The sequence below is a fragment of the Macrotis lagotis genome, chromosome X (genome assembly GCF_037893015.1).
Source record: "Macrotis lagotis isolate mMagLag1 chromosome X, bilby.v1.9.chrom.fasta, whole genome shotgun sequence".
Classification (NCBI taxonomy): Eukaryota; Metazoa; Chordata; class Mammalia; order Peramelemorphia; family Peramelidae; genus Macrotis; species Macrotis lagotis.
The window spans coordinates 679,010,000-679,034,613 of record NC_133666.1 but is presented as its reverse complement, the minus strand read 5'-3'; the positions used below and the strand labels follow the sequence as shown (position 1 = coordinate 679,034,613).

General features: G+C 38.7%; 1 protein-coding gene across 1 annotated transcript in view; it reads left to right on the top strand.

The window, feature by feature from the left end:
• KSR2 (kinase suppressor of ras 2) overlaps window positions 1-24,614 on the top strand; it is a 175,574-nt gene that overhangs the window by 56,480 nt on the left and 94,480 nt on the right. Inside the window, exons 2-3 of the mRNA XM_074202245.1 lie at window positions 4,937-5,055; window positions 15,155-15,323. Coding sequence (XP_074058346.1) covers window positions 4,937-5,055; window positions 15,155-15,323 — 288 coding nt within the window. The remainder of the gene's footprint in view (window positions 1-4,936; window positions 5,056-15,154; window positions 15,324-24,614) is intronic.

The following is a 24,614-nucleotide window of genomic DNA, read 5'->3' as shown; positions in this document are numbered from 1 at the left end:
GATATGAAAAATGAGAGGCTATGGGGAATCAAGAGAGACAACTGGGTTTTGAGCCTCAAGCCCTCTATAGTAAAACAGGTTGGGGAAGTCAAGGATTAGGAGGAAAGATAATGAGTTCTGTTTTAGATAGGTTGAGTTTCAGATGCCCACTGACATCCAGTTCAGGATGACTAGAAGGCATTTTCTTATAGCAATACTAGAAGAAAATTGTGAAACATTTTTCAGGGAATATTCTCAATATTGATAGCTTGAGAGAATTGACTGGAATACTTAGATATGAAATGATTTTCCCAGAGAGAAAGAAGGAAATAGGCATTTATTAAGCCCCTACTGTGTACCAGAGACTATAATAAATGCTTTATAAATATCTTATTTGATCCTCACAATTATGCAGCAACAATACTAAAAACAAACCTTAAAAAGCAACTCTGATCAACACAATGAGCAACTATGATTCCAGAGGACTCATGATGAAGCATGTTACCCAATTCTTGATGGAGGGGTAAAGGATTAAATATCTATTTTTAGACATCATCATAGCAAGAATTTATCTTCCTTGAATATATTTGTTATAAGGCTTTTGTTTTCTTTATGGCAGTGGAAGTGGAGAGAAAATCGATTTTGAAAAAAATGACATTTTTTTTTAAATAGAAGGGATAATTAACAGAGCAAATTCTGGAAAGAGATGGAAAAGCACTGGGATTGAGTGCTTAAGTAGAGGAGTTTGAACTTATGTGTATCTCCATATCCAGTTCTCTTTCTACTTTTCCATGGCTCTCCATTAAAGCCCAAATTATATCAGCCAGAAATAGTACCTTTGATACTTCTCTGTCTTTTTATTAACAGAACATAAACTCACAAATAACTGAAGAACAGCCTTGAAGTGAGAAGTAATAGTAGAATCTTCTGAGAAGATAATGAGGTCCAGAGAGGTTAAGTTGCTTGCCCAAAGTGAAAGATGCCCAAGGTGAAGAGGTGATAGATGCTAAGCATGGTTTAGGGGCTGACTGAATATAGTAGATTAAATAAATTTACTTTCATTCATCCAGGACAGCTCCCCAGGGGGCATTCCCCAAATTGAAGTCACTAGCTAAAGGTTTGTTCTCAGGTGGGAAGAGGGGCTAGGTAGTAGGGCAGTTGTCTGGAATGGGCTGATGTGAGCTCCTCAGAGACATAGGTAAGTTATGTCTCTCTTGATAGATAGTATTGCTCTCTTTCTAACAAGTTATTGTACTTTAGGCTGTCATTTGTTTAGAAGTTTCTTCCCATTTCTTTACCCTCAGGCAGGGCTACTTATCCAGTGATGCGTGTAACATCAATACTAAAACGAATTAGCAGCATTTCAAACTGTCTGGGATAGATGGAGCTTCATTTTCACGTCATTTCCTCTTTTTTCTTAGGTTAAAATGTCATAACAAATGCACCAAAGAAGCTCCCCCATGCCACTTACTGATCATCCACCGTGGAGGTAAGAATATAGCACATGCTGTCTGGGGGCTTTCTGCAGGTTGAATCTTTGGAAAGGAGGTCCAGCCAGTTGTCATACCTATTTATTCTACTTCTTACCCCCCCCCACTAGATATAAAATATCTCCTGAATATTTAAAGCTCTTCCTTATATATCTGTCCTTCAGGTGTGAGGATGGACAGACAAGGTCTTAGACCGTTATGGTAACTAGGCCTTGTCTCATTAGGAAAAAATGGTGGCAATGAGGTCACATGTATTTTTGCTAAATCCACAAAATTAATATAGCATATAGCAAACATTAATTAATAAATGGTTACTCACTCATTCCATCTTCTAAGTTATTTCGTTCTCTGTTTGTACCTATCTCTATCATTTATCTGTCTCTATTTGTCCTTCCTTTCTTCCTCTTCCCCTGAACTTCCTTCTTCCTTTATATATTTCTCTCTCTTTTTTTCTTCCTTCCTTCCTGTTTGCTTCTTCCTTTCCTTCCTCACTTTTTCTTTCTTTCTTTTTCTTTTTCTTCCCTTCATTTCTCTCTCTCTCTCTCTCTCTCTCTCTCTCTCTCTCTCTCTCTCTCTCTCCCCTCCCTCCCTCCCTCTCTCCCTTTCATCCTTTCTTCCTCCCTCTTTCAGAGAACCCCTGCCCTCTTTTACCCAGTAGAGATAAAAATGAGTTTGTGGATCTTAAAGAAAAAACTGATTATGGGAAGACGTTTCTTTCTGTCCATACAGATTTCTACCAGAGGCTTAATTAAGTGTGAGAGGCAGGGGATAGAGTTGTCTCTGGAGTAAATGATTTCCTGTCAGCTTCATTTAAACTTCCCTTGATTCTAGCTTACAGAAGCAGGAATCACACTTGGGTGGCTTATCCACTTTGGGAAGTGTGTGCAGCAAATGTTAATACCAAGGTCAACTCTCTCCTGCCACTCATCATGTTTCCCTCCTTCCATTCCACACTTAACCCCTAACCCTTGTCACTTGTATATTCTCAGGGAAAGCAATTTTATTTTCATATTAACCTAGATGCTGAGAGGGGAAAAAGTTATATTACAAACAAAATTTAGTTCAGATCAACAAGCCATTATTGGGCACCTACTAAATACAAAGCTCCAGAAATTCAAAGTCAGGAGTAAAACAGTCCCAGCTCTCTAAGAGATTATTTTTCTTCTTGGCAGATGAAGGAAACAATACCAACAAGTCAATTCAAAATAATGACAGAATAATATCAAGGAAGTGTGGGGCCTTTGCCTAGGGATGATCTGTTCCATTATCCCTTTTCTCTAGCACAGAAAATTAAGTTAATCGACTTCTAGATCTAGTACTAGAAAAGATCTTTAAGACCATCTAATACCAATCCACTCATTTTACAGATGAGTAAAATGAGATCCAGAGAGGTTAAATTTCTCATCCAAGATCCCACAGCTAGTAAATGAAAGAAGCAGCAGCATTTGATTCTCGAGCCAGTGTGTCTACCACTGTGTCCTTTTGCCTCTCAAACAAGACAATGTCATCTTGTTGGTGGCTGGTCACCATTCAATCTTCCCAAGAGCCTTTACTAGGGCCATTTCTGATATATTTAATGATGCTTGATATATTAAATGATGCTATTCTAATTCTGAATTCCCAAATTTCTGTAAATTCAAAAATATGGGGACACCATGTTATGAGGCCTCACTGATAGGAAAAGCACTTAATAATGAAAATTTTTTTAGCAGTTGAGAAACTATGCTCCTTGGATGGTTTCTGAGAGATGGATAAGTTTTTCCCTTCACAAAAATGCTATCCTGAAGCAAATAATGTTCAAAAGAAAAACTCTGCTCTTCAGACTTGATTTAAGGGCACAAGAAGGTGATTTACCCAATCTTGTTGTCTTATAGACAATCAACCTTGTATTCAAATTCAAATTCATTTGGTGATTACTGAGCACTTTTTATCTTTACTAGTATCCTGCACTTTGCCTGGTATACTACAGGTGCTTAAGCAATGTTTGTTGACTTTTATTGGATAGGGTAGCTAGTTGGCACAGTGGATAGACTGTGGCCTTTAAATCAGAAAGACTCATCTTCATGAGTTCAAATCCAACCTCAGACATTTACTAGCTGTGTGACCTTGGAAAATCACTTAATCCCTGTTTACCTCAGTTTCCTCATCTGTAAAATGGGTTGGAGAGGGAAATGGCAACCCATCCCAGTTATCTTTGCCAAGAAAACACCAAATGGATTGCAAAGAGTAGAACATGATTGAACAGAACTGAATAATTGCCTAGGTACTGTCTATGTTCCTAACCATTCGAATAAAAAAAAAAAAATGAGTGCATAAAATTTTAAAAACCTTTACTAAGTACTTGCCAGAAACCATGCTGAGTGTTAGGGGTACTAATGGAAAAGAAAAGATAATCCTTGCTCTCAAAGAGATTACCATGTAAACAAACCATTGAATGGAGGAAGAAACAACCCCCTCTCCAAAAAAAGAAAGGTCACCTGCTAGATGGATGGAAAAGGCTATAATCCTAAGGGTTTAGCAGGAGAAGATGAGATGTCGAGAAAACTCAGGGCTCTGTAGCACCATTGAGCATCAAATTACAAAGGGTCCATCAAATTTACTCATGGCTTCTCCTCCCCCCCCAGTTTTCAGAAGTGGATAGTCGATTTTTCATTAGATCCTAAGTAAAATCTGTACTTCATTTTAAATCTCCAGCTCTTAATTCAAATCACCTCTGCTTAAGATGCTCCTGACAGACAGGTGCATTGGAGGAATTATGAGCTACATTTGCATTAGCTATGGACTGATAAAATAGTCCAAAGGTCCAAAAGCAGGAATAGTAAAAGTTTAGATAAACCACTTCAAAGTAACTTCAAAGTAATTTCAAGATGATTCAGGTTCAGTTTCATTTACATTTGTAAAATGTCTTTTATGGACCTAGTTCTGTGAGGAATAAAAAAAAATAAAACAAAACAGGAGAGAATTCATTCAGGCCCTGTTGTCTGGGAGCAAATGATGATGATGACCCTTATAGGATCAGAGATGTAATGGTGGAAGGAATCTTAGTGATCATCTAGTCCAGTTCCCTTATTTTTTTTCATCTGAGGCAACTGAGGCCCAGGAGATTATTCAGTTAAATACTTGTTCATTAAGTTTCTACCACTGGACATTATGTTAGGTACTGGGGATACCAATGAGAATGAAATAATACCTACTTTCCAGAAATTTGTATTCTAGTTGGGTAAAGAAAATATACATAGAAAAATAAGTTCCAAATAATAAAGTTAAAATATATAAGATCATGTGGGTGGGAGTAGGAAAGGTTTTCTGGGAAAGGGGGCCCCAGTGAAATACTTTGGTGGAAGGTAGGGACAAGGGCAGGAGAGTATCTAGAAAAATGAGCTGTTGTCTTTTGGTTGATTGGTTTGCAAGACTGAGAAGTTGTACTTAAACTCTCAAATCATTGCTTTTTACCCCTACGGATCCAGCAAGGTTAGTCCGGACAGAATCTGTACCCTGTGACATCAACAACCCCCTACGGAAACCTCCTCGGTATTCTGACCTGCACATCAGTCAAACTCTCCCCAAAACCAACAAAATCAACAAGGTGAGCCTACTCCAAAGGGCTGGTACCCTTCCATTGATGGTTATGTGGGCTGTGATGGAGTCCAAGTAACAGAAGAGGGTGAGAGCTTGGGTACAAGGAGGGGACATTGTCATTCACACCTGGGCTTGTTCTATGCTCCATTAATGGAGGAAAAGAGAGAGAGACAGGTCAAAAGATCATTGAATTTAGAGCTGTCAAAAACCCTAGAGATCATAGTGTAGGGGTCTTGACCCAGGGTCCTTGTTAAAAGTATGTATCTATATATTTACACACACACACACACACACACACACACACACACACACACACAGCCCAAATAGTTAGGTAGTACAATGAATAGAACATTGGGTTCCAAGTCAGGAAGATCTGAGTCCAAATCTACTCTCAGACACTTACTAGCTCTGTGACCCTGGACAAGTCACTAAGTTCTGTTGGTCTGTTTCCTTACCTGTAAAATGGAAGTAATAATAATCCCTTTCTCCCAGTATAGTGAGGAGATGATAATTGTAAGTGTCTAATACATTGTTGATATATGTCCTTCATTCTCAAAGAAGACCATGACATTAAGGAAGTGATGCCATGGCAAGCACATTAATTGGATTTGAGTGAGGGGAGCTGTGCTAAAATCACCAACCTCACTGTCTTCTCTGGAACTATCTGGGTCCAGTGGCCAGATATGGATCAGTCCTACTGGAGGTAGCCCTGGATGTAAAGCAATCAGGGCTAAGTGACTTGCCCAAGGTCACACAGTCAATAAGTGTCAAGTGTCTGGGGCTGGATTTGAATTCACATGTCTGATTCTGAGACTGTTGCTCTATTGTACCACCTAGCTGCCCCTCTGGCACATGGTAGATACTATATAATGTTAACTTTTTAATATATTTAGACACACAAACTAATTGGTTTTCCTTGTTGTCCTTTGTGTTTTATTTTATCCATTTAAAAACATTATTCTGAGATGGGTCCATGGATCTCCCAGACTGCCACATGAATCTTGAACATACACAATCCATGATCTAGTCCTTTTTCATCAATATATGGAAAAGGAAACTCCTCTCCCTCAGAACAAGCAGTGGCTTGCTTCATGTTCAACACATAGAAAGAAAGAAAGAAAGAAAGAAAGAAAGAAAGAAAGAAAGAAAGAAAGAAAGAAAGAAAGAAAGGAAGAAAGGAAGGAAGGAAGGAAGGAAGGATTTGAACCTGAATCACTCAACTCCAAAACCAGTGTCCTTTCCAGTGCATTATACTATGGAAATCCATCTAGTCCAACGTCCTTATTTTATAGAGGGAGAATCTGAGACCCAAATAAGGGAAGTGACATATTCAAGATCACACAGATTGTAAATAGCAGAGTTAGGATTTAAACTAAGGTCTTCTGCCTCCAAATCTACTTTGTTTTCTATTATACCTTTTTCTTATTCTCTAGAAGAATAACCTGGACAGATAGGTGTTTAGAATTGAGTACGTGATCTGCTTCCCCTAATATTCTATCACTTTATTGTTATTATTATTATTATTACCATTACTATTAATTATAATATTGACTTTCCTCTCAAAGAGATGCAAACACAGGTATGTAGACTCTTCTCTATTTCTTCCTTTTCTGTTTTTCTGTAATTCAGATGGGAAGTTGAACCTTGGCTAGTTCAAAGAGATTTGATAATACAATCTTATAAAGAGTTACTTGCCCAGGGCAATTCATAGCATCATAATAGTAAGCTAACATAAACTCTATGGTTTGCAAAACACTTTACATATATTTTCTCATTTGAGCTCATTTGGTTTAGAGCCAAAGGAGAACTTAGAGGCCATTGAATCAATCTCTCATTTTGCAGATGACAAAAAGAGAATCAGATGTTAAATGACTTGCCGAAGGTTACTTAGATAATAGTGTATTTAGCAAGATTTTAATCATTTTTTTTACTCTAAGTCCTGTGCCAGAGAGAGATAATTTCATTTATTTGTATATGCCACCTCCTGTGAGATTGGGAACTGGGACCATGAAAATCCTTGGGGGTTGAGAATGATTGGTATTTGTTTTAAAAAGAGATTAATTGATCTTTTTTTCAGAAATATTCACATGGTAGAATCAACAAATCTATAATATTGGAGATATGTAAGGTGGTCATCTTTAAGACTTTAAGGTAGTTTCAAAGTTGTTAAACATGGGGAAAATAGCTTCAGAGTTGAAAAAGAGGCTATTTAGGCAGGATTCTCTTTAGAATTTTTATGAAAACATCTAGGTAGATGTCATGGGGATAATCTCCAAGTCCATCAAACCTTGGAGTTAAGGAGACCTGAGTTTGAATTCTGCCTCAGATACTAGCTATGTAACTCTGTGACCTTTCTCAGTCTCCTCAATTATAAAATTAGGGGCTTGGACTAGGTGATCCCTAAGGGTCCTTCCACCTCTGAATCTATGATCCTATATTGGTGGTAATGGAGTTGATGATGGAGACAATGATGGAAGGGATGATGGTAGTGATGATAAAGGTGATGGTGGGGGATGAAGATGGCAATGATAAATAAGATGGTGGTAGTTATGATATTGGTTATAATGAAGAAGATGATGGTGATGATGAAAATGATAGTGATAATGAAGGTGATGATGGGGTGATAATGATGGCAAAGATAGATATCTTAGTGATGGTGATGAAAATGATGAAGATCATGGTGATGATGATGATGACTATGACAGTGGTGATGATGGTGATAATGGTGATACTAGTTTTAAAAGATGATGGTGATTGTGGTGGGAAGTAACAATGATGTCAATGATAAAGATGGCAGTGGTGATGATAATGGTGATTATGATGAAGGTTTTGGTTGTGATGATAGATGGAATGAAGCTGGGTCTCTTTTGGTGGTGGCTGATTCTTTGACATTGATTTTTAAGGAGGCAGAATTTAGGAGACTCCATGCCTTGCTCATCCCTTATAACTCTCCATATTACCTTCCTGCCTTTTGCCTAGGAGGGAAGACAGCATGATTGGCTCTCCTTTTTCTCCCAGATCTTGACTATCCAGTATTATATTGTTCCCTGCTGGTTTATAGCTACATGGTGGGACTTCTCAGGCAATCTTAGATACTTCTGTATGTTCATGTGAGAAACATACTGACATAGTGGTAGCTTGATAGACTATAAGGGTCATGTTCTAATCCTGTCTCTAATTTTTTTATATGTGGGAACTGGGACAATTAACTCACATAGTCTCAATGTTCTCATCTTTAAAATGGGAAAAACAATATTGGAAGTGTCTACCTTAAAATGTCATGAAAAAAGTACTTTGCAAACCTTGAAACATCAAAATAAAGGTGAATATTACTTAGTATAGGTTTTTTCTTTTGTTTTGTTTTTGCTTTTTGGAGAAAGGCAGCATTTGCCAAAATGTATTTTCCAAATGAATATCAGTTCTTTGAAGAGACCTCTATCTTCCCCATTCAGATGTCTAATTTTCTTAAGCATTGGGGTTTTTTAGTTTTATTGAGGGGATATGACAGAGATGGTCATTTTTTTCTATTATCCCACAAAAACTGAACCTAAGTTTCTAAATCCTGCCCTATCTTATCTCCTGCTTCTATGGCTCCCTCAGTTGCTAGGATAGAACTTCTGCCTCTGCACACCCCTGAGGGTTTACAAGTAAATTTGGCATTTCCTCTTTTCTTGGTGCAAAGGAAGAAGAGATACAGAGGATGGGCATACATTTTAATGCTATTGACCTGTCTTAGGACCATTTCTATCTGAACTCCATCTAAACAGACGAGAGAAATGAGATAAATCATCATCATCATTGTCATCATCATCATCATCATATAACACCAAATATCCATTATATTTGGTTTGGCTATTTCCAAAGCCGTTTAACATCTATTTTCTTATTTGAGTCTCCCATTAGCTCAATGATGTAGGTTAATAATCCTTATTTTGTCAGTGAGGAAAAAGAGACCCAAGATATAAAGTACATTTCCCATGATCACACAGCTAGGTAAGGATTTGAACTCGGGTCTTCCTGGCTCCAGGCCTGGTGCTTGATCCAATAAAGGCAAATTGACCTTGAGAGCTCCAAAGTCAAGGGAACATTCTCTGACTTTGCAGAGAGGAGTGATCAGTATTCCAATGTCAGGTGGATATTAACAGGGGCAGAGGGTGAAATAACCATGGCATCATTCTGCTTGTCTGCAAAGAAGAGAATTTGATAAGAAAAATAAATTACCCTCGATTTAAATTGCAGCGTTGATGTGAAGGTGGATGTGATCTGTCCAAAGGGTTGCTCTTCTTCTGCCCCCCCTCCCCTGCTGCCCTTTCTCACCCAGCTTCTTGGCTCAGATTCTCTTTGTCAGCCTATGATGTAGCATCTATAACTCCAGAGCCAATTTGGTTAGGATACTTTTAAAAATTGTTCTTTTGGCTCCCCTCTCCCACCCTCATTAGTCTGTGACAGGGATGGAGGGAGGATGTGTATCTGTACTCACTCAAAGACCAGTCCCTTGTTGATTCATCTTCCTCATCTTTGATTATATACTGGATATTTAAAGAGCCACTTGTATTTCATATGCTGGTGAATCTATGCCCTAACAACACTACCTGCCTGAAATGCAGATCAGGGATAGCTAATCACCTGGATGTACCACCATAGTGCCTTCTCTTTGAGATTGACTCCAATCTCAGTGAATCCTGTCTCTATCTTGGTGGTTCCTTGTTGGTTATGTTTTGCCACCCCCATTAGGGGATTGTTTTTGCCTGTCTTTTTATCCAAGGGTGTAGCTCACCCTTGGGTAATGTTTAATCAATGCTTATCGACTTGTTTGTCTTGCCTTTTGTGTTTTGACTTGCCTTGATTTGATTTCTTCACTTTGCCTTGCTTTGCTTCATCTTGCCTTGATTTACCTTGCCTTGATTTACCTTGCCTTGACGTACCAAATGGTCACCTGGATTCCAAATTTTGTTTTAGGCATTGAAGTCAGATCACTATATGATTGTGCAACCTTGAACTTGAATTTCACTTCCAACCTGGTGGTAGTGAAGTAGGGGAAAACACTGACATGGATGTCAAAAGAGCTGCGTTCTTCATAGCACAGCCACTAGTTACTTACATTGAAAACAGCTATTATGGACCTTCCTCCCTCCCCCCCCTCCCCACAAGGTATTTTCTTCTCTTGGTTAAACATCTCCCACTTACTTTGGTTAATTTTGTTGAGTTTTATTGGATCAAAAGTCATTCTAAGTCCTTGGGTATGGAAATACTGAATTCTGTCTTAGCAAGGCCTTATGGTACAGTGGGAAGAACAACAGATTTAGGTAGACATCTTGGGTTTGACCCTACCTTTTTATGTGACCTTGGGAGATCATTTCCCTTCTCAGAACCACAGTTCACTTATAAAGTGAGGGAGCTGAGCTGGACTAGACTTCTAAATTTCATTTTTGCTCTAAAACTATCATTCAATCCTGACAATAACCCTAGGAGTTTAGTAGGACAGGTATTTCGATAGACATTCTAAGATGGAGAAACTGAGACTGAGAAGGGGAACCTCGAGAGAGGATTATCTCTTTTGTCTTTATATCCTGCCTACAGAATTGCATGCAATAGCTTTTTTTTCTAATTAAAGATTTTATTTATTTTGAGTTTTACAATTTTCCCCCTAATCTTACTTCCCTCCTCCCACCCCCCCCACAGAAGGCAATTTGCCAGTCTTTACATTATTTCCATGTTGTACATTGATACAAATTGAATGTGATGAGAGAGAAATCATATCCTTAAGGAAGAAACATAAAGTATAAGAGATAGCAAGATTGGACAATAAGATAACAGGTTTTTTTCCTAAATTAAAGGGAATAGTCCTTGAACTTTGTTCAAACTCCACAGTTCTTTCTCTGGATACAGATGGTATTCTCCATTGCAGACAGCCCCAAATGGTCCCTGGTTGTTACACTGATGAAATAAGTGTGTCCATCAAGGTTAATCATCACCCCCCCCCATGTTGCTGTTAGGGTGAACAGTGTTTTTCTGGTTCTGCTCCTCTCACTCAGCATCAGTTCGTTCAAATCCCTCCAGGCTTCTCTGAAATCCCATCCCTCCTGGTTTCTAATAGAACAATAGTGTTCCATGACATACATATACCACAGTTTGCTAAGCCATTCCCCAATTGAAGGACATTTACTTGATTTCCAATTCTTTGCCACCACAAACAAGGCTGCTATGAATATTTTTGTACAAGTGATGTTTTTACCCTTTTTCATCATCTCTTCAGGATATAGATGCAGTAGTGGTATTGCTGGATCAAAGGGTATGCACATTTTTGTTGCCCTTTGGGCGTAGTTCCAAATTGCTCTCCAGAAAGGTTGGATGAGTTCATAGCTCCACCAACAATGTATTAGTGTCCCAGATTTCCCACATCCCTTCCAACATTGATCATTGTCCTTTCTGGTCATATTGGCCAGTCTGAGAGGTGTGAGGTGAAGAGAAGCTTTAATTATGCAATAGCTTTTTAATAGATGTTCGTTGAACTCAACTAATCAATAAACATTTATTGATCTACTGGGGTAATTGAAAATACAAGGATAAATTTCCCTGTCCTCAGGAAGCTTACATTCTTTGATGGAAAACAGGATGCTCACATAGAGATGTGTATAGAGTGAATTTATATGATTCATACAAGATAATATTTAAGTAGCAAAGATTAGAATAAAAACTTCAGCCCAGGGCCTCTTATTTATTCCAATTCCATGACCCTTTCCCATGAGGGATTTCTGATCTCCATCTGATCCAGTTAGACTTTCTCCATCCCATGTGGTGCAGTAAAGAGAGTGATGGAGTTGGAGTTAGGAAAACCTTAATTCAGATTCTGCCTCAGATACTAGCTGAGTAATGTTGGAGAAATGATTTACCCTCTTTGTGACTCAGTTTCCTCACTAATAAAATGAGAGGCTTAGACTCTATGAATTCTAAAGTTTCTTTCACTGCCAAAGCTATAGTTTTGCATTGTCCACTAGTCACAAGGGGAACTAGGCAAGAGTATTAGGAGGCCTTAAACTATGCCATCTTGGGGCAAGTAACACTGAGTCTAGTAGGAAGACCTCAGATTCTTACTAGATGTGTGACCCTAGACAAGTCACTTAACTTTTTTGCCTCAGTTTCTTTAACTACAAAATGAGCCAGAGAAGGAAATAGCAAACTACTCCAGGATCTTTACCAATGCAGCCACTACCAAACAAAACAACAAAGTCTGTCACATCTGTAAATATGGTAGTCCTTCTTTATACTTGTGGGGATTCAGTTCTCTCCAGGATCCCTAATGATATTATAACTCAATGTTGTATGACAGATAAGTCCTGGGTAAAAGTCCCCTCTGACACATACTGGCTCTGTGATCCAAGTTTCTTAACCTCAGTGCCCATAATGGATGGATATTGGGGGAAGGAGTTTCCTTACCAGAAGTCCTTTATATCGATGAAATCATAGGACTGTACCCCACCACCCCCAACCAAATCAGGACCAAACAAAAAACTAGAAGTAACAAGATGCATTCTGTTACCTCATGATTTTTCTGAAATTTTTTATTGGTTTATATGTGGAAGTTTCAAAAGATGATACATGGGAATTATATTCTGTAATCCAAGCATCAAACTCATCTTTATTAACATTTATAGTAGCAAGCATTTATATAATGCTTTCTTTTTAAAAATCAAGATGCTTTCTTTTTTAATTTATGAGATAAAACCAGTTTTTCTATAACAAAGTATAATAAAAAAAAAGATGATTGCATGTGAAACTGGAGACAGAAAGATCCAAGTTCAAAATCTGGGCTCAGACACTTAACTTCTGTCTGCCTCAGTTTTCTCGTCTGTAAAATAAAGATCATAATAACACTAACCTCTAGGAGTGTGAGGATTACAGGAGATAGTATTTGTAAAACACTTAAAGTTTTATATAAATACTAGCTACTATTGCTGTGGTTATGATTATAATTATTCTGAGAAAGCCCACTCATCTTTTGGACAGCTCCCATTGTCACAGTTAAGATGATTTTTCTTGCATTCAATGAAAATCTGTCTCTGTCACATTTACCCACCAGTCTTCATTCTGCCGTCTGGGACCAAGTAAAACAAATCTTGTTACTCTCTGCCATGACAGCCTTTCCAATACTGGAAGACAATTTTCATGTCCCTCTCAAGTCTTTTCTTCCTTAGGCTAAACATGCCCAGTTCCTTCAATTGATCCATGCATGGAATGTTGTAGAAAGAATTCTTCTTCAGGTACAGTTGGACCAGGTAGTCCCAAAGGAGCCTTATGGCTCTGAGATCCTGTGATTCCATGATCTTCTAAACAGCCTTTATTGTGAAAAGTCCCTGCATCAATCACAAAAATTATAAAAATGAATTTCACATGCCCCACAGGCCTCTATTTATATCACAAACTAATTGCATCCATCTCCATCTCCACATGTCATTGACATATGATACCTTAGACTCACATGTGCGTTACCATGGAAATATCCATCTGGCAGATTTGGACAGACTGAAAAACCATGCTACCCGATGTCCTTTTGATCGAATAAGATCAGAAGCACCTACAGGGAGGCCTCACTCACCTGACAAGTGGCTTGGGATGACATATAGAGCCTTTCTTTTTCTGAAATTTTATTTCAATTTCATTTGCTCTCTGCTAGCTCACATAAGGTCAACCATTGGAAAGGTGTGGTTAATCTTGAGATAATCCACTCTTTCAAACACCAGAACAGGAGTGGAGAACTTTTTTCTGTAAAGGACCATTTGGATAATTACAATATCATTTAAGGACCATACATAATTAGCAACAAAGATCAGCCTGCTGTATTTGGACAGACATTTAATTAATTCACCCCTAAAAAGCTCCTAGATTTACTGAATTTCAAATCCTACCTGTGGTTCCTGGGGCAACACCAGATCAAATAATTTCACATGTCTTTTCATGTTCAGTGGACAGGATATTCCCTGCCCCTGTACTAAAATGTTAGAATAGGTAAACACCCTAGTTTCAAACTCATTAAGCACCTACAAGGCTCTATAGTAAGGAATGAGGCTACAAGGACAAAATCAAACTTTCCCTTCCCACCATCACCACCACCATTTTATGGTTGAGGAAACTAAGGCCAAGAAGGTTAAGTAAATTAAAGCAAATCACAGGGTGTTAGAGATCTTGTTCTAAGTCAATGGATGTTCTTTCAACTTCACCAGATTGCCTTCCAGTGACTGCCATTTGTAGATGGTGACCTTTGTTCTTGGATCAGAAAGTTAGGCAGGGAATTACTTGATGGAACCTGCTTTTGTTTCCTTCTACCAAACAGATCTGGGAAAAAAAAACTAGAAGTATGGGGAAAACCATTGGTGAAGTGGTGACTGCAGTGTACTGGCCAGAACAATAGGTGTGGAATCAAGAAGATGAGTTCAAATTTAACTACAGACACTTACCATGTGTTAATCCTCTTCTATCTAGTTCTCTCATTGACAGGGTGATCCTTTTTAAAAGGCCATGCCTGCTTTAATAATAAATAATATTTAATATATCCATAGATCATATAATATATAACAAAATGTTATTAAATAATAAATACAAAAATATTAAAATAATATTTTAAAATAAACTAATTTTAAACATACCAATTAAATCGGCATTATAATAATAGGACTTACCTCCTGGGGGTTGTGAGGATAAGAAACACAATACTCACTACACATATGAAGTTGTGTAAAACATATCCACATTAGCTATTCCATATTTGCAAAGTGCTTTTCAAACTTCATGTGTTGCATAACTGGTAATTATTATCATCATTATTGATTGCTGTTGGTGTTGTTCTTCTACCTCAAACCTTTCTATCTGTGACCCTGAGTAAATAAATCACTTGACTTCATTTCCCAAGTCAATCCAATGAGAGGCAGTTGAATCCTTCCTATGAAATGTGAGTGAGTTGGGTGAAAGAGCTTTCAGGGCCACCAATGTTCCAGAGGCATGGGAAAAGGGGTAGAATGTACCAGGGTTGCCACTGAGTTCTCACTGGCTTGTTCTTGCCTTTCTATCTATCCCTCTCCCCTTCCCCTCCTTTTTTTTTCTCTCTACAGGACCACATTCCAGTACCTTACCAGCCTGACTCCAGTAGCAACCCCTCGTCTACAACATCCTCCACACCGTCCTCACCAGCCCCACCACTCCCGCCTAGTGCCACCCCTCCTTCCCCACTACACCCCTCTCCACAATGTACCAGACAACAGAAGAATTTCAACCTGCCAGGTAATCCTTTGTTGGGCAGACTTGACAAATATGGATAAAGGTCAAGCTGGGGAATCTTGATGTTTGTGCTGGAGGGGCTTTGGGAGAGTCCAGAGTCCAAAAGTTCAAAAACTATGACTTGGAAGAAATATATGCTTACCAAGTGTTCTTTCCTAGGGATCAACTGGAGGGCAGCCCAAGCCATTCTGGAGTTGATAGGCTCAATAAATTAACTTACTGAAATAGTGGGGTATTGAGGAAAGAATGTTCAAAGTCAGGAAGAGTCAGGAGAGACAAATCCCAACTCTGACACTCATTGGCTGTGACCATGACCAAGTCACTTCAGTTTTCCCATATTTTAAATGAGAGAGTTCTAGATGGCCCCATTTGTAATTTCAAGTTACAATTGGATGACCAATCTTAATGAGCATCATCATCTCTAAACTGAAGGTACATGTAATGCCTTCCTCAGCAGCCAATGGCAAGAAATAGGACATGGCTCCAGAGTTAGAAGACCTGGGTTCAAATTCTACCTTTGAGACTTCATATCCATGCAACCTTGAACAAGTCACTTTATCTTTGGCATCACTTACCTTATATATGAAATAAAGTACTTCAAGCAAATGACTTCTGAAGTCCCTTCCAATTCTTCATTTGGGGTCATCAGTCCTTTAAATTCTTTGGGTCTCAGTGTCCTCATTTATAAAACAAGAGGATTGAAATAGGTTGCCTTTGAGATCCCTCAGAGCTGTTATTCTAGGATCTTAAGTTGCCAAACTTCCCTGAGCCTCAATTTCCTCATCTGTAAAATTAAAGTTGGAAGAGATGGTTTCTAAAGTCTTGTCCATCCCTGAACCTCAGTTTCTTTATCATGAAGATGAACATCTTCAAAATGAAGAAGCTGAGCTGGATAGATGACCTCTGAGTTCAGGATCCAAATCCTATATGTCTTGTAATGGGCATCAAAGACCCAGTCAGTGCACTTGAGGAATCCCAAATACTTAATAATTTCTTATGAGAAACTCTAATCTTGAATGGATAGGTATGGACAGTAAGCTGCATCCTTAGAGGGGATAGTCAGAGTGATGAGATTGAAGATCCATTGGCCAAATTTGAATGCCTACCTAGGCTTCTGGAAGGATCAACTGAGATCGTGTATGTATACAAACTCTTTGTATGCCTTAAAGAGAAATATAAATAGGGAGGAAAAGGGAGGGAGAGAAAGACAGAGGGGAAAGATGATGATGTTGTCAAGCCTAGATGGAGACCAGTATGCACTAGAAATGGGATTCTGTACTGACGGTGTACACCTGGAACCTTCTTTTGGGTCTTAGAACAGAACCTAAATTTTCCTAGCCTGGTCACAGTACTGGCCATATGCACTTTGAATTGGGATGCAAAATATTAGAAGATCAAAGGTGGAGACAGGAAGTTACACCATTGACTTTTTAGACCTCTCAATGGTCTTTGTTGTCATATCTCAGCAGATGCTTTCTTTTTACCTTCTTTCCTAAGTCATTCTTAATGACCAGTCCCCACCCCTGAAGCCCTGGGTATGACCTTTCCTTTGGGCAAAAGTATTGTTGAATTCCTCATGGGAACCATATCTAGCTGAATGGTGTAGCCCCCATTCTTTAACAAGCCATGGGTCCCAGGCAGTGGATCATCCTTGCCACCCCCTTCTGGGAAACCAGTGGACATCTTGACTTGCTTCCAGATCATACCAGCAACTCGGGGTAGAGCACAGGTTTTATATTTACACAAGTAAGTTACGGGGTTGATCAAGACAATAAGAAGACCAAGGATCCCATTCTTGTTTGAACTGGTTGGTTTCAAACAGAGAGAGAATGTTCCATTCAAGGACCACAGATTCTCCCTGTATCCTGAGTCAGCTAACTTGCACATGTATGTGACTGATAAGAAGGGGGTATAAATGAAAATGTGGATGGCTCAGTACAATGGGTCACCACTACTTTCTAGAAAATAGCCCATAGTATATGACCTCCCATGGAGGGATTAGTAATATCACTGACCACATCGATTTTATATCAGAATATGTATTTATATAGTTATATCTAGATGCCAATTATATCCAAGAAAACACAAGAGACAGTGTGGGATAGATGATAAAGGACTTGGAACCACAGTACAAGAAGTTTTAAAGTACTAGTCCCAATAGAAAGTACTGGAAATGCAAAGACAAAAGACAAAAATAAAACAATTGCTGCCTTCAAAAAGTTTACATTCCACCCAAATATGTTTCGATCTTACTTCTGACATGCACTGTCTTTGTGACCAGACACAAATTTCTTAACCTTTCAATACCATAAGCAAGACTCTAAATGGGTAAATTTTAGAGAAATTGGACATCTGGATTGGGGGAAATCCTTCACAACAAGAATGAAGTTATAAGGATGGATCAGATGTGTATGTAGCCACTTTTGTGACCTTGGGCAAGTCACTTGGCCCCATTGCCTCGCATCCAGGGCCATCTTCAATCATCCTAATCCAAATCTGGCCACTGGACCCAGATGGCTCCAGAGGGGAAAGTGAGACTGATGACTTAGCAAAGCACCCGTCTCTCAAATCCAATTCATATATTTGTCATACTATCACCTCCCTGATGTTGTAGTCGTCTTTGAAAAAAAAAGGACAAATGAATTATTGGCTTTGGAATCAGGAAGGCTTGTTTTCAAGTACTGTATCCCAATCAGGTTATGAGATCTTGAAGAAACACTCAACTCCTCATGCCCATTCTTTGCGACTCTCTAAGACTCAAAATTGTAGAGAAAATGCCATTCTATATTGAGAGAGAGAGAGAGAGAGAGAGAGAGAGAGAGAGAGAGAGAGAGAGAGAGAGAGAAAGAAAGAATGTTTATTCTGAGAGCCTCTCATACCCAGGAAATCATACTTCTAGTCCTTTGTCATCTTTCCAGATATAGGGTGTCCCAAAAATCTTTGTGCATTTAAAAGCTTTAGTGGCATAAAATTCACTAAGATTTTAGGGACTTTTGTAGATTTTGGCATATATATATATGTATATATATATATACATATATATATATGCCGAACTATATATACATATATATACATATATATACATGCAATATATATTTCAGAGCATACATTATAACAGATTTTCAACTTGAGAGTTTATCTTAATATATAAATCCCAAAGCAGGCTTGCTCCCTCTTAGCTAAGATTGGTTCATCTTGACAGCCTTCTGGTTCCCCATAATGTGACTCACTAGACTGAATCATCTCAGTTTCTTTCACTGAGTTAATTAGACAAATTGCCTGGCATTTATACGGATCAAATCCTCCTGCTTTTGTCTCCCAGGTAGCCCATTCCAACTTCCCCTGAGTAAGGGAGGAAAAAAACCATTCACAACCCATAAACACACACCCAACATCCCATGACAAGACCAGTCAAGCTTGTGGCTACATCCTCCTGCTGCTGAGATGCCTCAGGAACTCTTTTTTAAAAAGTTTTTGATTGAGACTTCAGCAGCATGAGTGTTGGGACTCTAGTTTGGGCCACCATGCTTCTCAGATGTATATTGATAAACTGGGCAGGCTCTGTCCATACAGAGCTCTGTGATTCCCTGTAATTATTTTAAATATTACTTAGTATTAATATATTTGGGGATTTTTGAAGGGGGAAGGAAGAAAAGGGGGGAAAGATAGTTACATGATAACTTTCTTATGATATTTGTTCTTCCTTCTCAAAGAGGAACATAACATTAGAGAGGTGATGCCATGACAAGTACCTGAATTGGATTAGATTGAGGGGGAGCTGTAATAAGTTCCCAGCCTCACTTTCTCCTCTAAAGCCAGATATGAATCAGGACAATTGGAGATGGCCCTGGATACAAGACAATCATGGTTAAATGACTTGCCCAAGGTCACACAGCTAATAAATGACAAAGGAATTCTAATTGTATTTAAAAGATTTGCAGTTTCATATGCAATCAATTTATTTTCTATTTTGTTATAGAAATGCTTGTTTTATTTCTTAAGTTCAGCATAAAATAAACAAGAAACCCAATGATAGCAATAAAACAAACTATAGATAGGAAAGATGTTGGTGGGAGGGACACTGGAAATAAATTACTATTTCATAGTAAAAAAAAAAATCTTTAATTTTTGCATCACCTCCATTTTAGGATATAGTCCTTCCTGCTTCTCTATCCCAGTGTGCCATCTCTTTTAAAAAGTAATGACAAAAAGAGGAGGGGGAGAGCAATTCAGCATAACCAACCAGCATATCAACTGTGTTGGACAGTATATGTATTTCACATCAATAGTTCCCTGCTTCTATAGAGAAAGAAGGGAAACCAGATCTCATTCTTAGCTTGTCACCTATCAGCAGGTTCAGAACATGGTTTACTCTCTTGGAGGGGGGGAAGAGAAGGAAGGTGATAATTAGTGATTGGTGACAGCTGTGTCAATACACTGTCTTGCCTACACATCTGTCTGCCTTCCCCAGGGACTCTCAGCCTTAATAAATCAAGGCCCCTGCCCTGCCGCTTCCTTTATTTTTGTTCAATGTATTTCTTCTCTTAAAAGGTGATCCAATAGTAGCTCTCATAAGCCTGCCTCCATACCCCATCTTCCATAAACCCAAAAGACATGGAGACAGAAGACTTTTTTTCCTTAAATTTAAAAATAGGGAGTTTGGACACAAGGTATATTTTAAAAGATCTCTTGCGGCTAACCTGATCGAAAGGTTCTCCTCCAATCCTAGTCCTCTAATTTGTAACCTATAAGAAATAAACACATCTAGACTAGTACCTCTCATCGTGGTGGGATCTGTAACCTCTGTCTTCCCAGGAATGAACTCTCTAATGTCCGGGTGATGACATCAAGAACTTGTCATTTGTCTGATGCAGGAAATCACTGACTTGGATTTTAGAGAAGACTTCCTATGCTATAGGAAGTCTCCTCTAAAATCCAAGAATCATAGATGGAGAGCTGGAAGAGACCTTAGAGGTCATTTAGTCCAACCTCCTCAGATTATAAATGAGGAAAATGATCATCATGTACAATGTAACATCATACAATGTAACACAAGTTAGAGTCGAGATTTGAACCCAGGTCCTCCTCTTGCAAATCCTTTTCCCATTATCTGTACCAGTAGTATCAGAGGACCCCTGCATTGTAAGGAAACTTTCCTAACAATTAGAGCTTTTGAAAAATCAATTTAGCTTCCAGATAACTTTCCAGCAAATCCTTACTACTCATGAGGGTTACTTTGGAGGGGATTCGATTTCACATGTTGTCCTGGAAACAAAATCTACATCTTGACTTAGAAAAGTGCACATTAATATTATTTAGGTTTTTATTGTATTTTTATTTATTTTGCTTGATATTTCCCAATTAGATTTGAATCTGGTGCAAGCAACATTTAGTAATGACAGTGAAGAAGTGACCATGTATTGATAGCTCTGGTTTTGTTCATATTTCTGTTTCTTTTCAACTGTGTTTATAGTGTGGCCAATGAGATGCTTTATGCTTAGGAAAGGTATGGTGTTCAAGCACAGGGAGGGTGGTCATCTCTCTGTACTATGTCCCAGAGAATATATGGAATATGTAAGTGGAACAATAGAGCAATGGATTTAGAGGCAGGAAGACCCAACTTCAAATCTATCCTCTGAAAATTACTAGCTATGTGACCCTACATGAGCCATTTAACTTCAACCTTCTTATCTGTCAAATGGGTATAATATAAAAACCTACTTGCAAGGGTTGTTTGGCATATTACATGAGACAGCATTTATAAGGCACTTTGCAAAGCTTGCAGCATTATATAAATCCTAGTTATTAGAATTATTGTTTTTATTATTATTATTACTGTTATTATCATCTTTCTTCTATTCAGGGCACTATGTTTTAGGAATGATGTTGAAAAGCTGGAGAACTTTTAGAAGACTAAACAGGGAAGGGTCTCCCAATAATGTTTTGTAGGAATTAGGTAAAGGATCTGGGCTTGGAGGACTAAAAAAGAGATTTAGGGGCACATGACAACTGTCTTCAAATACCAGTGTGGTCTTTGGTAGAAGGCTGAGACTCATTCTGCAAGACAGATCTAGGAGCAATGGGTGAACATTGGACAGAAATACTTTTAAGCTTAATGTATCCATGTGATAACTTGATTATATCTTTAAAAGAAATAGGAAATTGTTCATAATAGATATTTTTTAAGTTTTTGCAAGGCAATGGGGTTAAGTGGCTTGCCCAAGGCCATGGCTAGGTAATTATTAAGTGTCTAAGAACAGATTTGAACTCAGGCACTCTTGACTCCAGGCCCGGTGCTCTATCCACTATGCCACCTAGCCGCCCCCTCATAATAGGTTTTCAGTTTCATGTGCATTTTTTAAAATTATACTCTGTTTTGGAAACCCTTGTTTTATTCCATAAATTAAAATTAAATGAATAAAAATATTAGTTCATTGTAACAAAACTTTCCTAACAGAGCTTGTTAAGGGGCAAAGCAGTGAATAGAGCACCAGCTCTGGAGTCAGGAGGATCTGAGTTCAAATACATCCTCAGACTGTTGATACTTAGCTGTGGGATCTTGGGCAAGTCACTTAACCCCAGTTGCTTTGCAAAAAACAAAAGTAAAGAATAAATACAAACAATTAGAGCTTTTGAAAAATCAATTAAGCTTCCTCATCAGAGAGTTCCTTCTTCCTAGAAGCTTTCAGACACATACATACATCAGGGATACTCTGGAGGAGATTCAAGTTTCATACCGGGATCATGGGATCTTAATTTGTCATCCATAATTTTGACATTTTTAATATCATGATAAGTATATTTCAACATAATTGATTTCCTTTGTAACTTATGTATTTTATTTTGCACATTTAAAAGTATTCTGAGAAGACTACAGGTTTTACATCTCTTCTAAAGGTGTATGTGCCCCCTCCCCCAGGCTATAAATACCTAGATGAATTCACACCTACTCTAAGAGGCTTCAGATCAGTTTGAAGAGAACAGGAGCTTGTGTACAGTGTCTTTCTTACCCTGGAACATAGTGACTTCTATCCCTTCACTTGGCAGGAATTCATTGTTTTCTGTAATGTGAAGAGTCAAGGTAGAGAGAGTTGTCTCTGTAGAGAGTGAAGGACATTTTGTGGACATCCTATGGAGTTGCATCTGTCTATTCTCAGACCCATCTTTTAATGGTGCCAACTCAGACCAGAGATTTCAAAGCCCTTTGTGCCATTATCTGCTTTTCAAAGGCTCCACAACCAGTTCCTGTTTCCCCTTTGCCCTCTTCATATTTGAAGGGGTAATAGAAGAAAGACCTCCATCCCCATTCTTGTCAGCTATGCTTTTTCCCCCTCCCTTTTTTTAATTTGACCATTAGTATCACTGCATGCTAGGGGTAGCTTGGGTTATCTAAAGCAGCAATGGTAATGTTTAACAGTAGTGATTTTGGTGATATATGAAAGTTGGAGTTGCTAAGCACATCAATAAAACATTTCTATGACCAGAATCTTGGGGTTTAGGGGCAAAGGCTTATAGATTGAGACTCAAAGATCATCTGGTTCAGCCTCTTCATATGACAGAAGAGGAAACCTACAGGGGTTCTTAACCTGATCCCCCTCCTAAGACCTTCCCTGGGGACTTGCAGATGTCATCCAAGGAGTCAGTCAGTCAATGAACATTTATTAAGAATCTACCTTGTACTAAGCTCTCAGAAAAGTTTGTTATTGTTTGTTCTCAAAGAGGACCATGACATCAGGAGAATGATGCCATGACTTGAAAGGGAATGGGATTTTAGTATGGGAGAGCTGAATATGATCTTTGTAAAGCTCAATACTAATACCAAGTACTAGGGATACAAAGAAAGGCAAAAGATAGTCCCTACCCCTGAAGAGTAGAGAGAATGGGAGAGAGAAGCTACATACAAAACCCCCCTGTATTCAGTGTAACTAGGAAGTAGTCAACAGAGAAAAGGAACTAAAAATTAAGAAAGACTGGGAAAGGCTTCTGTAGGATTTTATCTGTTTATCTGGAAATTGAAGAAAACCAAGAAAACTAGGAGACAGAGATAAAAAGGCAGAGCATTCCCGGTAGGTGGGACGGCCTCTGACGTTTTCTCTGGGAAAAAAAAAAAAAGCATTTTCTCTGAAACTGCCCAGAGTTAGGAGTGTTTGTTCAAAGAATAGCAAGGAGCTCAGTGTCACTGGATTGAAAAAATACATGGTAGGGTGTGGGGGGGAGGGAGGTATAAGAGAAAGGAAAAATGGAAAGGTGGGGGAGTGGCTAAGGTTTGCAGAACTTGCAACACCAGAGGCTTTTGTATTTGAATCTAAAGGTGATAGAGAGCCATGAAGGTTTAGTGAGTAAAGGGTGTGATTATGATTGAACTTCACTCCAGAAAACTTACTTTGGCAGGTGAGCGGAGGATTGCTAGGCAGATCAACTAAGAAGGGTTTTTTAGTAATCTAATCATGAGGGTTGGCAAGATCACTGGAGAGAAAGGTCTGTATTTAAGAGATGCTGCAAAATTGAAGTCATTAGTCCTTGGCAACAGATTGGATATGGGGCAGGGCAGAAATGGCAGGTAGTGAAGAGTCAGGATTGACATCTTCTCGGGGAGCCTGAATGACTAGATGAGAGTGCTCTTAACAGTAGGATATGAAGAGACAGACAATGATTTTAGTTTTGGCTATGTTGAGTTTAAGGTGTCTTTAAAACTTAAAGGTCAAAGGGCAGCTAGGTGGCACAGTGGATAGAGCACCGGTCCTGGAGTCAGGAGGACCTGAGTTCAAATCCGACCTCAGACACTTAATAATTACCTAGCTGTGTGGTCTTGGGCAAGCCACTTAACCCCATTGCCTAGCCAAAAAAACCTTAAAAAAGGAAGAATCTATGTTCTAATCAAAAGTTAGGATTTCCTTCAATCACTTAAAATATAATTCTAAGGATGGGACTATGTGTGGCAACAGAGTATCCAAGAAGTGGAGGATACCAAAAGGATCCAACTCTGAAGTCCTTTCCAAAACTACATTTATGATCCTATGAAACCTAGGCCATTAATATTTTAATCTGCACAGGCTACCCTCAAAAGGGTTATGGGGCACAATTAGCACCTGGGTTGTGTGTTTAACTCCTCTGGGCTAGTTCATTAGATTTGGGCCTGGTTGAACCCAAAAAGCACATTAATGATTTGGTGTTAACTTGGCAAGAGATCTTCAGTGCATTAAAGGCCCATGGTCACACAGATAGCAAATATCAGAGATGGAATTTGAGTCATGAAGCCAAGTCTTTCTGAATCCAACACATGCTGGGTTGTTG